Genomic DNA, 15,194 nt, shown 5'->3' with positions numbered 1-15,194 from the left:
AAGATGCGAAACTCAAACTACAAAAGAAGAGATTAATAAATTAGACTTTGTGCAGATTTAAAGTTCTGTACAGCAGAAAATATAAGCAGAGTCGAAAGACGAATGATATTCAGGGAATAAAAACGTATTTTGTAACACATCGTGACAGACTTAATCTTTTACTGGCTCTGACCTTGGGCGGTTACTTAACTCTCTGTGCCTTAGATTCCTCATTGCTAAACTGAATTAGAACATAGACAACGTATAGAAAAGTGGCTCACAGGGAACACTCAGTAAACATCACCTGTTCTGTGCGTGTGCATGCGCGTGCATGCGGGCATGTCATATAACATACAAACTGGTGAGAAGACTTGTGCCCCACAGAAAATAGTTGAGGGGAGGACCGGGCCTCACTCAGAAACACAAGTGGCTTGCAAATGAGTGGGTTAAAAAATCTCACACACAATTAAGGAAACGTGAGTTCAGACTGTAAGGTTCCATTTTCCGCCCTCAGCGTGGTTCTGCTCATGTCTCTGGGGCTGCACTGCAGTGGCTCACGGAGCAGTGTGGCCAATTTCTGCTTTTATATTGGTTCTTCGGAAGAAGACTTTAAGGAACGCTTATTTTTCGAGGACCAAGGTACTAAGCATATTTGTGTTAGGTATTTTAAGTGACCCTTTTCTCCCTTTGTGAAAGAGATGCCATGTGATGGAATCTGATTTTCCCTGCAGAGAGCCCTGGAGACCTAACTAGGAGCCCTGAGATGGATAAACTCAGGTCGGTGGCGAAGTGCTACGCTTACATAGAAACGTCCTCCAACCCCGCGGACATCGACAAGATGACAAACGGAGACACGGCGTCATACTGGCAGTCGGACGGCAGTGCCCGCTCACACTGGATCCGGTGGGTGGCGCCACACCACCTGCTGGGCGACCCGTGTGCCCATCTCATCAGTGCGCTCACAATTACCTTCCATGCCATAAGAATCAAGTACAGGGGCTCCTGTAAAATGATGCTGCCGGGCTCATCTGTCCGTAAACACGGATAATCCCTTTACTTGGACTTTTGGGGGAGAAAATGGTATTTGACTAATATCTTGTGATACTGATTTCAGATCTTTTTTGCTAGTTTCTCAGGAAAACTAATATCACAAGGGGCAAGTACTTAGATGCGATTTTACATTTTAAGATCCTCTCTGTGCATTTAATAAACCCGTATGCACCTATCTTGCCGCTGAGGAAGCGAGGGGATGGGATGAGCAGGAACCCGGGGGTGGAATTGACGACTATCAGCTGGGACGCTTCTGGTTCTCAGGTTTCTCCTGTCTCTTCAGAGGATGGGCTCCTTTCAGTTGGTGGAATAGAAATAATCGTCTTGTTGTCTCATAGGGAGTATATGTGACCTTTAGCCGTCTAACTTACAGCCGAGGGAGTATATTCAGTTCTTTGGATGCAGTTTAGAATTTGTTTCTCAGGTAAAGCGATGTTTTTTAGGATGTTCGTATTGTACTTTCCTGCCTGTATTAGTAGCTTAAGAGGAAACGTAAGATTAATCTTGACCCGAAAGGAATTTTTGAGATGAGAGGCCATAAGGACTTTGAAACTAATAGCGTTTCAAGTTGGTTGCTTTTAGGACAGTGAGTCTTTGGTGACATCAAAGACCAGGTCTTGGAGATGGGACTTGTGAATGCTGCTGCTTCTGACCTGTGTAAACATTTGCAGTTTCTGCTCCCGTGTTTTCCAGCTTAAAAATGAAGCCAGATGTTGTGCTTAGGCACTTGTCCATCGCAGTGGCTGCCACAGACCAGAGCTACATGCCGCAGCAGGTGACCGTGGCTGTGGGGAGGAGTGTCGGTGAGCTCCAGGATGTCCGCGACGTGCACATCCCCAGCAATGTCACCGGCTACGTGACGCTGCTGGAAAATGCCAACATCAGCCAGCTCTGTGAGTCAGCCAGGGTGCACCTTGCCCTTCTAATTAAGGGGTTTGGGGTGGAGGGAAGAAGGAATATTTTTTAGCGGGAAGACTTCTAAAGTGGAGAAACCGTTAGATTCTCTCTGTAGGTTTGATTAGCTACTCGTGATGCGCATGAGAGTCACATTATTTCATCTATTTGGTGTTTTTAAAAGTTGTAGAAGCCTTTTTTTAATTAGAAATATTCTTGTTTCCTTACTGTAAAACTACAAAATATAAGCAAAAATTACTCAAAATCCCACCACCCAGGGATAATCACTGTGAATGTGTTAGTGTGAACCTTCCAGATCTTTTCTTGTGTGTGTGTGCATGTGCGCGCGTGTGTGTGTAAAATTGTGTACACATGCGCGCACACACGCCTTTTAAAAATAAAACATAGGGTTGTGGGTGCGTATTTACAAAAATGGCGAGCGATATGCTTTCCACGCTGGTTTGTAATTCTTTAGCGCGTTGTCCTACCGCGTGTTTTTGCACACCTTTATTTAGCGTTGTAAGAATTTGCCTTAGTTTTAACCAGCTCTTTATTCTTGGACATTTAGGTTGTTTCCATTTTTATAATATTATAACCTTGCGTCACACCTAGCATTTTGGAAATAATCACAATTCTGTGATTTCTTTCCAGGCTTTTTTCATTCAGGGAGCCGGAATGCTTCATGCTTTGTCTCATTTCTTCTAATGCTCTCCTGGGCCAAAAGAAGTGTTCTTACTTTGCTCAAAGGAACTGAGGCCTAGGGAGGTAGAGTCTTTGTGTCTTGCCCGTAGGCAGAGCGGTAGTTCAGCTCCTGGAGTAGACGCTTCCTGTCTCACTGTGCTGGGCTTTTCTCTAAGTTGTGTCCCTTTTAACTTCTCACCTCCTCCTCTCCAACCCAAATAAGAAATTGTGACACCTCTTAAAAGTGAGTCACGCCTGCGTCCCCTGTTTGGACTTGATTATCAGAAATAAATTCTCACAACTGCTGTGAGCAAGCTCCTGTTTTTAACTCAATCGAAATTTCAGAACCCTAGCTGTAGAAGTTTTCTTACCATGGATTTAGTCAGGATTTAAAAAACGATCTTTGTGTTAGTTTTCAAGACACGTAAATTTCTAAGAAACTTTGCAATGGAAAGATTTTAAGCTGCCCTTAAATTTACCCATTGTTCTTACGACTCCTTAATTTGGTTGATGCTTTTTTGACAAGTTTATTGTATGCTAGCTGCATTGTACACATTATTTCTGGTATCAGAGTTATTTCAGAATTTTCTTTTCAAAATGTGAATTGCTATTTTGCTTTTAGTTGGGAGCTTAGCATTTGCTGAACTAAAGAACTTAATCCAATACTGAATTTGTTGTTTGCACTTGACAGATGTCCAGATTAACATAAAACGTTGTCTTAGCGATGGATGTGACACTAGAATTCATGGTCTGAGGGCTGTTGGCTTTCAGAGAGTTAAGAAGTCTGGGGTCTCAGTCTCAGATGCTTCTGCAATCTGGTACTGGTCTCTGCTGACATCTCTGGTGACGGCGTCCATGGAGACAAACCCCGCCTTCGTCCAGACCGTGCTGCACAATACTCAGTAAGTCACCCCCTCTGCTTTCCAACCCTCCGTGGCCCCTGTCGTCCCCTCCCCCTGCAGAGCATGGCACTTAGCAGCCCTCAGTCACTGAGACTCAGCGTCTCCGCCTCGGGTGCCCCGGTGTTGTTTCCTGTTGGTGCTGTCGGCTCCCGGCTTGCTCCTTGTTAGGGGCAGTTGGTCACACTTATGTAGCGCTTGAGATCAGATAAGCTCCTTCAGGTGCTGTCTGTCATTTACCTCCTCGTACTGTGAAATGTACACGTAAAACTTCTCCCCAGGTGACAGGCGAGGACCCCGTGGCGTTCCCCAGGGCCCATCGCTGGGCAGGGATGTGTCAGGTAGGGTCTAGGCCTCTGGACTCCAGGTTGAGGGCTCTTTTCGCTCCTGATGGAAATCTGTTCAAGGGTGCTAAATGAATTCAGTTTGAAATGTAGAGCACCTTTGAAAATTAAAATGGAAAAAGTAAAGGTAAATTAAAATTGAATTAAAAGTTAAAATTAAACAATTAAAATTGAATCACATTTAAATTAAGAAAATTAAAAGTTAAAAAGTTAAAAAAAAAACCTGTGAGGGCACAAAGTCCCAGCGGTAACATACAAGGCAGAAAGTGGTGAGTGACGTGCAGCCTTAGGAGCAGTGAAGTGTCAGAGCCCTGCGTTTAAGTTCAGTGACTGATAACAAGAGACTGTTGGTAATGTCCTCTCGATGTCTTTTGAGATTGTTGGTTATTGCTGTTAAATAAAACTGCTCAGCCAGTAACACTGCGGGCAGTGCCAGATGTGAAGGGCAGTATTTGGCCATACTCCTGTCTTGCTTCCTGTTTAAAGTTTTTTTTAGAAAAACGGTCTGTAACTTAGAGAAGGATTTCAAGTGCAATGCAAAGAACTTTTATTTCCTTCTGAGGTGTCAGAGAGAAATTTGCAAGCCTGGTGCCCCATTGTCCCTAATACATTGGCGTGTATTTCCTGTGAATAAGAACACTGCGCTACAGCCATCAGGCCCAGGGGATTGACAGGCACTTACGGCACCGTCCTTTCGGGGCTTGTGAGTTGGCCCAGTAGTGTCCTGTGTGGCACAGCGATCCAGGCCAGAATCATACTTTATTTTGTTGCCACGTCTCTTCGGTCTCCATCAGAGTGGACCAGTTCCTCAGTCTTCCCTTGACTGTACGGCTTTGACACGTTTGAAAATTACAGGTCAGTTATTTGCAAGAGTGTCGTTCGGTTTTGGTTTATCTGATGTCTCATGATTAAGTGTAGGTGTTGTATCTTTAGCGGGAGCATCACAGAAGTGATGACGCGCTCTGGTTTCACCCCGTCAGCTGACACGCCACCTTAGATTGTCCGGTTACTGGTGCTGTTCAGGTCAACATCGATCCCTGGATGGAAGGGTGGTCTCTTAGATTTTTCCATTGTAAAGGGACTTTTTTTTTTTTTTTTCCTGGTAATTAGTATTTTGTGAGGAGATGCTCTGAGACAACATATCCCATTCCTCCTCAAACTTGGTATTGGTGTGGACGCGTTGATTCTTAACGTTGTTCGCTGGGTTATAACTGATCACGGTGTTGATGTTTGGATTGGCCCAGGCTTGGCCTGTGGGTACTCCTTCAGTCTGGTTCATGGGTCCTTTGACATGTCTTCATTAACTTGGAACACTTCCTTACTTTCCAGAACAACAAAATACTCCAGGCCTGTCTTGAATGCTCCCTGCCTTAGTCCTGCAGTGAACCATTTTTTCTGCAGAGTCATCGTCCCTTTTAGTGGAGAATTTAGGAAGTGAACACGCAAGGGACGCGTGGGTGGCGCGGTCAGTTAAGCGCCCGACTCTCGATCTCAGCTCAGGTTGTCATCTCACAGTTTGTGGGTTCATCTGCGCTGATGGCATGGAGCCTTCTGGGGATTCTGTCTCCGCCCCTCCCCCACTTGTGTGCACGCACACACGCGCACATTCTCTCTCAAAATAAATAAATAAATGTACAAAATTTTTAAAAAAGAGGGGCTCCTGGGTGGTTCAGTCGGTTGAGCGTCCGACTTCGACTCAGGTCATGATCTCGTGGTGTGTGGGTTCGAGCCCCGCGTCAGGCTCTGCTCTGACAGCTCAGAGCCTGGAGCCTGCTTCGGATTCTGTGTCTCCTTCTCTCTCTGCCCCTCCCCTGCTTGCACTCTGCCTCTCTCTAAAATAAATAAACATCAAAAAAAATTTTTTAAAGGAAAGGAAGAAGAAAGAGAACACACTGAACTCATTGCAGGTGGGGTGTGACTTCTCTCCTCTGTCTCCGTGGGCCCCACCGGGAAATACGTGTTTGCATGGAAGTGACGTGCACGTGTGTGTACATTGTGCACATTTACACGCATGCTCATATCTGTGAGCTCCCTTCCGTGCTCACTTCTGACCCCGTGTACAGACGACCCCGCCTCTGGTTGTCGCCCTCTGTTTGTGCTTCCCTTATCTGATGCTGAGAAACCTGCCGCCCGTCCTCCCACATGACCAGGCTCCCGTCTCCTGCCCTCATCCGGACCCTGCCCTCACCCCACTCCCACCCCAGCATCTTTTGCAAGGCCACTGCTGTGACCGTCCCCACTCCAGAACCCCATTGTGGGCCACCGTGGTACCTGTCCTCCTGCCCAAGCACAGCCCTGCTTTAGGGACTAAATTTTCAGGAAAGAGAAGAAGGGCTTTCTACCTAATTTTTGTGAAGATAAGCCAAGTGGTTGACAAGTGGAGATAATTTTGTTAAATTTAAATTCAAGTTAGTTAACATACTGTGTAGTACTGGTTTCAGGAGCAGAACCCGGTGATTCATCACTTCCATATGATACCCAGGGCTCATGCCAGCAAGTGCCCTCCTAATGCCCATCACCCATGTAACCCCCCCCCCCGCCCCCGCCCCCGCCATCAACCCTCAGCTTGTTCTCTGCAGTTAAGAGTCTCATGGTTTGCCTTCCTCTCTACTTTTATTTTTCCTTTCCTTCCCCTGTGTTCATCTGTTTTGTTTCTTAAATACCACATATAAGAGAAATCATGCGATATTTATCTTTCTCTGACTTATTGCACTTAGCATAATACGCTCTGGTTCCACCCATGTTGTTGCAAATGGCAAGATTTCAAGGAATGGATATATTTAAAGCTTATATTTCTAAGAAGCTGTAATTATTAATCTGCAATTACATTTCCACTCCTAATGTTTAAATGTCAGTGATCTAAAACTACTATAAAATTTTTTGGAAAAATCAATGAAAATCAATGAGGAAAAATAAAAAGTATCATGAAACAAAGTGTTTGCTTGTGCTACATCCGTGTGTGTGACCTCGGTGGCCTCCTGCATTTGCAGCTCCGTGTAGAGAGAGGGCGAGAGCTGAGGGCACAGTGGGAGCTGACAGAATATTAGCTCTACCGTGCTGTCTCTATTTTGAAACGTAGAAATAAAGTTGTTTTGGAGATTCTCATTACTGCTGCCGTAAGATGATGGTCAGTTGCAGAATCTTGAGTTATTTTTTGCACACCTTCAAGTTGCACACCTAGCACGATTGCTGGTGCAGAGTAGGACCCAGTAGTTTTGGGTTGTATCGGTTTGTTGGGTAACTACTAGTTTGGAGGAGATAAAGCTTCGGAGGGGTTTCAGAAAGATAAATGTTAGTGGAGACAAGAAAAGAGAAACATTGAAGCAGGCATGAAGGTAGAAAGGCTAGAATAGCATATTTTAGGAACACGGGCAAGAATAGAAACGGTGATGGGTGCTGGTATGTTTAGGAGAAAAGAAAATTCGTGGCACGTCTTTAGATACCGTAGACCTAAGATCGGATGTATGAACTGAACCGTTTCCTGGGCCCCAAGCTGCTCTCCCTCCGGGGTCGGGTTTTCTACAAAGTCTGGGGTTTTTCTGGAGAGTACGTGTGTCTTTTGCCCACTCTGCGTAGAATGAGTACTTGATCCCAAAGAGTATGGAATGAGCCTTTGCAGAGGGCAAGGGAACTCTTGAAAGAAGAACTAAACAAGAAAGAAACCCCACGACAGGACCTGGCACCATGACTCCGGGGGAAGCAGATGTCACACTGTGTGTCAGGCTCTCCGTAGGAACGCTGTTCGCTCAGGAGGGATCAATCCAAACGAGCTTCTAGGCGTTCAGTTTTTGTTTCGTGTTCGTGAACTAATGTGTCCGCCTGGCGTGTTCTGACCTCCACCTCCCACTTTCAGGAAGGCGCTGCAGCACATGCCTCCACTTTCCCTCTCACCAGGATCCACGGATTTCTCGACTTTCCTGTCTCCCAACGTTCTTGAAGAAGTGGACAGCTTCCTCATAAGAATAACGAGGTAAAATCAGGGTTGATGAGGTGGGGCTTATAGGGCGTAGAGGGCATCTGTGCTTGTTAAGTCTTCCTTTAAAAAACTGTTTTTATCTTTCATGGATTACCACTAAAAACAGCTCATAGTTCACGATTGAAGAAGAAATGACGCATTCACCCGTGTAAACTCCATTATCTTGGGATGCTGCCTGACGTTAGGAGGTGGGGGTGGGTGGGGGGGGTTCTCTGCTGCAGCCAGAAGCGGTGTCCCTCCATCCCTCTGCTTACGTGGTGGCCTTGGGCGCCATCCGCTTGCCTGCCTGTACAGCCGCTGGTCCACAGGCCTGGCCGAGGCCCCGTAGTGGCTTGTCGGAGGTCTTGCTTGCCCTGGCACACGCGCTCTCTTCGCTCCGTCTCTCTCAAAAATAAACAAATAAACATTTAACAGGAAGCAGTTTGTACGTGATGCGTTCAAAATGACCGAGAAGCGTATGGTGCAGTACGTCTAAAATACCCTGTTGGTGTTGGAGGACTGAGCTCCCAACCCAGTCCTCACCCAGTCGTCATTCTTAGAGCAGCGGCTTCTTGTAGGAGCTTCTTTATTTGTGGTTTATTTACTTATCGTTTGATTTGTTAAAGTTGATGTTGTTAGTATTGTTTAATGCTTACAGATTAAGGAGACAGAGGTGAGGATTTAATTTCCTAGTCCTCTAGGTTGATTTAATTTTTCTTCAGGTTATCTTGAGGATTTTGAGAAAGTATTTCTGGTAAACGTATAGAAAGCACACCATGGGTCGGTTTTACTTCTGGGGTCAATTACGTGGGGTTCGGGCTACCTTGATGTGCTCATGTTTTTAAGAAGTGAAAAGTTTTTTGTTCTTTGCTCATAGCTGCTGTTCGACTCCAGAGGTGGAGCTGACCCTTCTGGCTTTTGCACTAGCAAGAGGAAGTGTCGCCAAAGTGCTGAGCTCTCTGTGTGCCATCACTGACCACCTGGACACACGCTACGAAGCCTCGTCCCTCATCTCCTCCATGGCGTCAGTCAGGCAGAACCTGCTCCTTAAATACGGTAAGTGACGCAGGCTCCCGGGATGGACAAGCCAGAAAACCACTGTTACCGAGGGGCGCATGGGGGGCTCGGTCGGTTGAGCGTCTGACTCTTGATTTCTGCTCCGGTCTTGATCCCAGGGTCATAGGATCGACCTCTCCATCGATTCTTGGGATTCTCTCTCTCCGTCAATCTGTGCCCCTCTCTCCGTCTGCCCCTCTCACGCATGCTCTCTCTCTCTAAAATAAAACAACAATAGCAGAAAAAACCCCATCATTAACGTGGGACTTCCTGGCATCTTACGTCCTCGGGTAGTTTGTGGATCAGGTCACTGTAGTTACACCGCGTGTGTAGACCAAGAGGGTTGGGAAGTTGGACTGTCTCCCCTGTGGAGGAGGAGAGAACCGATCCTCGTCTTAGACGGCATCCCTCTGCCTCCCGTGAGCTCCACAGGCCTGCCACCGCTTTGCCCACCTGGGCCCGTGGTGACGCTGTCTGCCAACCCTTCTCGGTTGGGCTGTGAGGAACAACTTCTTTGCCATCCTGGCTTCTGGTGCTGAAGTTTCTGTCTGCAAAGTACAGTAGTGGATCCCATCCGTGTAGTAATGGGCAAACTGTGCTGTTTCTGTCATGATCTTTGTGCTTTTGCCTTAATACGACTTAATAATTTATTTTATGTTTAATTTTTAAAGGCAGACAATTAATGTGTTATAAATCCATTTTCCCCCCTAGATTTTAAAAGATAATTTTTTGGTTGGGTCGGGGGCCCATAGCAGGCACGGCTGGATGGGGGGGAGGATATGTAGTGTCTGGGAAATACTCTCCAGGACGCTTTTCAGTTCAGATGAGCAGTTGTTTAGGTAGGGAACGCTGGGTGGGGGCGTAAAACGTGAGGGAATGTTTATTATCGGCAGTCTTCTAGTTCTGGGTTGGAGTACAGGTTAGTGGGTTCTCACTGCAGTATTATTTAAATTTAAAAAAAAAATTTTTTTTTTTTTTTAACATTTATTTATTTTTGAGAGAGACAGAGACAGAATGTGAGTGTGTTGGGGCAGAGAGAAAGGGAGGCACAGAATCTGAATCAGGCTCCAGGCTCCAAGCTGTCAGCACAGAGCCTGACACGGGGCTCAAACCCACAAGCTGTGAGATCATGACCTGAGCTGAAGTCGGACGCTCAACCGACTGAGCCACCCAGGCGCCCCATCACTACAACATTATTAACACAAGAGAAAAAGGAAAAGCTTTCAGGTCATCATAGCAAATGGTGATTTTTGTAATTTTTAAAACTTTCAAAATTTGCCCGCAGGTGTATTAAAGAAACAAAACCCCAAAGCGTAAGATATTATTTATGTATTTAAATGCAGTTACAACAAAATTAATTATTGGCTCCAAAACACTATCTTAGAACTCCCTCTCCCAAGTATGTTGAACGTATGCTGTTACCCTGTCTTACAATATACTTTGTTTCTGAATAGTGGTGTTTTAGAGACTTCTTCATGGAATCATGTAGGGACATAAAGCTGTACTTGGTCTCTTTCAAGAAAGCGTAACTTTTGTCCAGCATCGTTTCTCTGCTTTTTTTTCAACAGGTACATTTTTATTAGTGTGGTGTCCACAGATGCTCCATTTCCACTGATGTGTCTGCTAGTCTTTATTTTTTTTATAGTGCTGGGTTAAGGCTCTCGTTCTCTGTCTTGTCTTTGATCAGGTAAACCTCTCCAGTTGATCCTTCAGGCCTGTGATGTCAAAGGGAAGGAAGAGAAATCAGGGCCTGAAAACCTCCTCGTCGAGCCGTGGACGAGAGACGGTGAGTGGTAGGTGTGTCTGTGTTTTGTGAGTGGGAAGTGCTGCGGCCACGTGAGACCGCGCGTGGGGCTCTGGGGTGCTCAGAACACGCAGGCTGCACACCGTGTTGGCCTCTGCTGGGTGGTGGTCCTTGAACCATTTGTGTGCCTTCATTATCACAGCCCTGTAATCTGCTAAGGGCCAATCACTTGTAACAATTTCACAGTAGTTGAGAGCCTTGCGTTTTGAAAAGCAAGGGTTCTCCATCTTGGAATACAAAAAGTTAGCGTTTTTAAATTCAGGTTATGTTCCTATTGTGTCATCTTAAAGCAGTAAGAGACTCAGCAGATCGAGGCATATGGTATTGCTGAGAACATAATTTAAGGGAAGGGTATTTCTTGGTGTGGCTCATCTGGCGTCTGGAGCATCTGGAAGGAAGCCTCACTCCTTCCCTAGTGCTAACACGATAGTGGCTGATGTGCTCTTCACGTGGCGGTGGGCTCTCTTCCTCGTCCAGGGTGTTTGTGTCTTCCTCATCCGTCTTTTTGGCCAGCCAGTCCGTCATCCGCACACGCCCCTCTTGTGCTCACCGTACTGCTTGGAACATTGCCTATTTGGTGAAGAAGGGGAATGTTCTGGAAGTTGTCAAATGAGTTAACAAATGAGGCAGTCATCGTAACTTCAGTGTTTCCCTTTTGCAGGGTTTCTTACAGAGACTGGAAAAACCAGAGCAAGTACTATTTTTTCTACAGGAACTGAATCTGCCTTCCAAGTTACACAGATCAGAATTATGGTAATTCCCATGCTGCCTTCTTTAAGCAACGTTACTACTATTTTAAAAATAGGATTATGGGGGCGCCTGGGTGGCTCAGTCGGTTAAGCCTCCGACTTCGGCTCAGGTCACGATCTCACGGTCTGTGAGTTTGAGCCCCGCGTCGGGCTCTGGGCTGATGGCTCAGAGCCTGGAGCCTGCTTCTGATTCTGTGTCTCCCTCTCTCTCTGCCCCTCCCCCATTCATGCTCTGTCTCTCTCTGTCCTAAAAATAAATAAACGTTAAAAAAAAAATTAAAAAAAAAATAGGATTATGTAGGATGCCTGGGTGACTCAGTTGGCTAAGTGTCTGACTTCAGCTTGGGTCATAATCTTGCAGTTCATGGGTTTGAGCCCATGTCAGGCTCTGTGCTGATTGCTTGGAGCCTGGAGCCTGCTTCAGATTCTGTGTCTCTTTCTCTCTGCCCCTCCCCTCCTTGTGCCCTGTGTCTGTGTGTCTGTCTGTCTCTCTCTCAAAAATAAATAAACATTTACGAAAAAACAGAATTATGCTTCAGAGGTCTGTGACACTGGGTTTTCATCGATTATCTAATGATTACTCTGTGCCAGGCCTGTAGCCGAGGACAGGGACACAGAGATGAATAGACTGTTGTCTGGGAAGGTGTGAACATAAGGACTGAGAAAGAGAAAGAATCCTTTCTTAGGAAGCAGCTTTTTTTTACTCTTAACATATTCAAAAATATGTTTATATTTTGTTGGTTTGATTTTGCTTTAAGCCGTTTGAATTTCACCATATTTTTTGGAAACAAAGCAGCCACAGGACCTTAACACCTTCAGCATACTTCATCTGGATCTCTGTTTCCAGGTTCGACGTGGTGGCATTGGGGCCCAGTGCGGGTTGGTGTTTGCCTACAACTCATCTTCTGAGAAATTTCACGCAGAAGAACACTTCAAAAGGTTTGAAAAGTATGACAAATGGAAACTTCAGGAATTCAGGCAGTTTGTAAAAAGCAGGTAAGGAACAGAATAAAAATTTTTGTAGTTAATAAGACTGTACGCCTTCTCCTATTGGTAAAATACGTGTTTATGTCTTCATAGATGAGGTGCCCCTAAGCCATCCTCAGTGGCCATGAGCATTCATCACTTTCTAGCAGCATCTGAAGACATGTTTTAATTTGTTCGTAGACCCTAACCCATTCCTTCTGTGACCAGGTCGAGGCATCTCCAGAATGGCTGGGTGCTGATACGTGTCTGGACTGTCTTCAGTCTCCCAGCCACCCGGAAGTTTACATGCCCCAGCCTCCCTCCTCCTAGTCATGCTTTTATTGGAGATGTTTTTAAGCACCCAGCTCTGCACTGGGCCTGATTCTGGGCGCCAAAGAGACACATTGAGCGCGTTGGCGCAGTCCCTGTTCTGTGGTGCTGTCCTCTCAGATGAGCAGTGTCAGTGTTGTCCGCACTGGGCAGGAGAGGAGGGATGGGGGTTCTGGGAGGGGAGACCCCGGAGGGAGTACCGTCAGTATTAGGAGCTAAGGATGACGTACAGGTGATCAGCCGCTTGAAGAAGTAGAAGGAGAGATCCTGAGCAGAGAGCAGAGCAGATTTGTGAACTCATAGGGGAAGCACGGAGTGGGTGGGGGCTTCAGGGTCCTGCAAGTGCCACAAGTACTTTGAGGTGGAGAGTGGCAGAACGTGGACCTGGAGGGCCAGGAAGGGGCCGAGTCTCTGAAGGTCTTTCTGTCTCTGGGTCAGGGCTTGGACCGTATCCTTTAAGCAAGGGAGGGCGGTCGGTGTAGTGTTGAGGAGTTTCAGAGAGAAGAACAGAGAGACTAGATGTGTGTTTTACCAGTACCGTTCTAGACCGTGCTGTGTGTCGCACGGGCGGGGGAGAGCCAGCGTGGAGGCAGGGTGGGATGGGAGGAGGCAGCCGGCGGCATGGGTCACTTTGGCCAGAGCCCTGGCAGTGATGGAGAGGTGGCGACCCACTGAGAGACTGCCAGAAGGTCACTGAGTGTAGAGCAGAGGAAGGAGTATGGTGTGGGCGTCAGGGAGGCCTGGGATTTTGGCTTGGGCAGGTGGGGACATTGGGAGTGCCTTTCTCTCATAGAAAATACGCAGGAAAATAGGTCTGTGGGGAAGGCGATGAGCTCCGTTTTGATCCTGTTGAATGTGAGGTTTAGGGACACCTTGAGGTACTTGACAGCTAGTTGGGTAAATGTGTCAGGAGTCTGGAAGAGGCGTATTGAAGCTACCGATAGATAGAGATAGTTAAATGATCATTTAAGTGAGTTAGATCGTTCTGGAAGAGTGTGTGGGCCAGGAAGAGAAGAAAGACTGTACAGACCAGCACGCTGAGAGGCACCAGCATTTAAGAGGCAACAGAGAAAAAAGGAGCCCAAGAGACAGCCAGCGAGGCAGTAGGAAGGCCTGCGTGTGTCATCGTGAAGCCAGGGGGAGTGATGTGAAAGCAAGCAGGGGGTGGGCAGCGCTGTCAGATGTGACCCAGGGTCAGTGGGATCAAGTCTGCGCGTGAACCTGCCAGATTTAGCCGCAGGTCATTGGTGACCCTCGGGCCGCGTTGCCTCCCTCACTCCTAGTGGCGGGTTAGAGCTCACGGAGCTGAGCCCCCGACTTGCTGATCTTGCTACAGCGCGTCTTGGGTGACAGGGCGCTCGAGCTCACGGAGGGCTCTAGCTGTGGTCCAGTAGTGAATGCGAAGTGTGCATGGTGTTCGGTGTGGATTCTGATCCGGTGGTTCTGGGCGGGGTCTGAGACTTTGACCTGTAGGAAGCTCTCAGGTGACTGGCGCTCCCCACCCACGGACCACACTTGGAGTATCCGGGATCTAGAATAACTCCCTCTCCCTGCTGTACTTCCTGTGGTGACATTGCACGTGCCACCAAGACAAATGGTCATTCAGTCTCTAGAATACTCTTGAGGACGGAGAGCTCACGGCGCTTCAGTAGTTAGATTATATTCAGGGCATGGATCCACATTCCATGCCCTTAATTCCAGCCCTCCAAATATCCTTCACCCCTAAAGTCTCCCTCCCCACCACAAATGTATGCCTTTTTAAAGGATGCCTTTTTTTTTTTTTTTAATGGTAACCAGAGATTACACTTGTTTTTAAGCAGCTCTCTCCCATTCTTGGGACATATTAAAAGAAGTTTTTCCCCTAAACCTGCTATTAAACAAGATCTTTCACATATAGGATTTTTTTTTTTTTTTTTTTTTATAACTTAAATGTAGCCTAGTCACTACACCCTTACTGATTTTTAGCTTCTGGTTCCAGCCTGAACTACTCTGAAATCCTGCTTTGGCTAGCCTCTGTGTTACCAGTCTGTCTCCAGTTTGGAAATCAAAATGTTAATGTACATGCGTCTGTCTTCTTCCCCCTTTTTTTTTTTCCTCTGTCTCTCTGGCCGGATGTGGATCAGTCAGCACGCCCAGAGTCCGCTGTCTGATTGCTGTGTGGTGCACTGAACGAGGTTGCTTCCCTTTGTGTCTGACACCCAGACAGCTGTCTCTCCATCTCAAAGATTTTCTTGATGGCTGCCACCGAGTGAATTAAAAAATCCTCAAACACAATACTGATGAAACTCATTGATGTGGTTTTGGGTTAAGACAGAATACCACCTGTCCCATTGGGTTTAGGGTTAACGAGGTCATGAAAGGTTTATGCTAAGAGGGGCTTAAGCTGGGATGTCTGGGTGGCTCAGTTAGTTACGTGTCTGACTCTTGATTTTGGCTTAGGTCGTGATCTCATGGTTTGTTGGATTGAGCCCCTGTGTTGGGCTTTGT

General features: G+C 46.7%; 1 protein-coding gene across 4 annotated transcripts in view; it reads left to right on the top strand.

Annotated features, from left to right (window-relative positions):
* The window catches only part of ZZEF1 (zinc finger ZZ-type and EF-hand domain containing 1), a 102,831-nt gene that overhangs the window by 21,325 nt on the left and 66,312 nt on the right, over positions 1–15,194 (top strand). For all 4 annotated transcript variants that reach the window (XM_027047520.2, XM_027047518.2, XM_027047519.2 and 1 more), the window contains exons 4-11: positions 711–882; positions 1,723–1,922; positions 3,296–3,506; positions 7,701–7,817; positions 8,680–8,858; positions 10,546–10,644; positions 11,324–11,415; positions 12,259–12,407. In XM_027047520.2, coding sequence (XP_026903321.1) covers positions 711–882; positions 1,723–1,922; positions 3,296–3,506; positions 7,701–7,817; positions 8,680–8,858; positions 10,546–10,644; positions 11,324–11,415; positions 12,259–12,407 — 1,219 coding nt within the window. The remainder of the gene's footprint in view (positions 1–710; positions 883–1,722; positions 1,923–3,295; positions 3,507–7,700; positions 7,818–8,679; positions 8,859–10,545; positions 10,645–11,323; positions 11,416–12,258; positions 12,408–15,194) is intronic.

This window comes from Acinonyx jubatus, chromosome E1, assembly GCF_027475565.1.
Source record: "Acinonyx jubatus isolate Ajub_Pintada_27869175 chromosome E1, VMU_Ajub_asm_v1.0, whole genome shotgun sequence".
NCBI classification, from domain to species: Eukaryota; Metazoa; Chordata; class Mammalia; order Carnivora; family Felidae; genus Acinonyx; species Acinonyx jubatus.
Note: the sequence above shows the minus strand (reverse complement) of the source record. Positions and strands in the feature narration are given on the sequence as shown.